Source organism: Bremia lactucae, assembly GCF_004359215.1.
Source record: "Bremia lactucae strain SF5 chromosome Unknown BlacSF5_NotPlaced_195_SHOA01000118.1_3838bp, whole genome shotgun sequence".
NCBI lineage: Eukaryota > Oomycota > Peronosporomycetes > Peronosporales > Peronosporaceae > Bremia > Bremia lactucae.
Genome location: NW_027152208.1, coordinates 2,188 through 3,838, shown reverse-complemented (window position 1 = coordinate 3,838; position 1,651 = coordinate 2,188). Strand labels below are relative to the sequence as shown.

Here is a 1,651-nt window from a genome sequence, read left to right as displayed (position 1 = left end):
AGCGCGATGTCGCCCCCTCCTGCTTCCTCCCGAGGGAGGACAGGGAAATGGAGGTGATAGAGCCACACGTATCGGCCCCGTTGGGGGCGGAAGCATGCTCAGACGGATTAAGTGGAGACGTCATCCACGAACTGCGGGTGACGCAGACGGAGACAAGCAATGTCATAGGTAGTTTCACCCAAGTGAGAGAGAGGAGCAACGGGTCAAACTCAGTGGTCCAATCGCCGAATTCGAGCAGTTTATCGGCGAGATCGCGGGATTTTACTTCTCCTGAGCATTATGAGGCCGGTCGCTTAGACCCTGAAGTCCCCGTACAAGAGGGGGCGAAGGTCAATCTGGAGAAAGCAGGTGAAGACAGGGCTACAATAAGAGACGGCACGGCTGTCAAGGCTACTTCAATTCTGCCAGCCCCTGGGAGACAGCAAAGCCAGCGCACTATATCATCGGTAGATATGTTTGAAGCGCTGGTGGAGGACATGGCTGAGTCACCGAACGTGGGACAAGTAGAAGCGTGGCGCACCACAATTAAGGCATTATTCGCCGAAGCCAATAGTGCAGTGCCAGTCTAGTTGGAGGCTTTACCGGCAGCGAGGAAGCGCTTTCCGGCTCTGGCCGCAGAGGAAACTGCAGCTCTAGTCGGTCTAATTGAGCAAATCTTCGTACAAGGGCGAGGGACATTTTCTGACTGGCAGAACATGGCGACGGCGATATCGCGTGAACTGTTAACGACAAAGTGGGTATTTAAAGAGATAATCCGTCGTCTCCAGCCAACAGAAATGGGCCCAAGATCCAGTTTTAAATCAATGGTACCGGAGCGACGGCTTCACGTCAGGCAACGCCGCGAGTTGACAACCTAAACCACCGTTCTGAAGAGTTCATGTTCGACCCCTCTGCTTTCACAGGGGAAAACATTACTTGCCTTAGATCACTATGAGCGGCACCGGCTGCTCGTGCAGGGCAGCACCAAGTACGAAAAGGCACAGATGACGAGTGGGCGATCATTGCGGGGCTAGTCGAAGGTACAGTGGTATGCAGGCGCATGCCTGACTTTATCCAGCAAGTACTGAAAAGTGAAGAGAGGCTGCGCTTATATAATACAATCCAAGCACACGTCGAAGGAGAATTAATTTTGCAGTTGGATCGGAATCGCGTTATAAAAATAAGTCGACGGACTACAAAGGCCATAACGGAGGCAATCCTAGAATCAGCGGAGCTTGAGTGAATTAATCTCCCTAATCTCTATCTTATGCTGAGTCAGACCAAGACTATTAGATATGATCACGTAACTAAAACCATACAGTTCTATTTCTTCACTAGAACTACAGCTGAACGCCACAAGGAGGTCCGAGTGCCGTTCTATAGAAAGTGTATCGTCTCCAGAACGCCCACATCCCAGAAAAAGGTTATCTGGCAACGACAGCAAGGACTGAATGGAAAACCAGAAGGGAGACGTGTAGAAATAAACTATACACCTGCATAACCTCAGCCGATTTAGTGACGTTCGCAGGATCGCACCATAGTTAAAGGTGAAAATACCGACCGAATTTGAGATGGAAGACCTGGACACTCATACTCCGGAATCACGGACGTCCACGATATGGAGAGTTACATTCAAGCTAGCGGGTTGTCCTAATTTCTTAGATGGTGTGGT

At 50.4% G+C, this 1,651-nt stretch overlaps 1 protein-coding gene across 1 annotated transcript; it reads left to right on the top strand.

Moving 5' to 3' along the window:
- Positions 1–47: 47 nt before the first annotated feature.
- CCR75_009025 (uncharacterized protein) lies at positions 48–569 on the top strand (the record flags this gene model as incomplete). Its single annotated transcript, XM_067967072.1, has 1 exon — positions 48–569. One exon carries the CDS (start codon positions 48–50, stop codon positions 567–569), a length of 522 nt encoding a protein of 173 aa, XP_067815304.1.
- Positions 570–1,651: the final 1,082 nt, after the last annotated feature.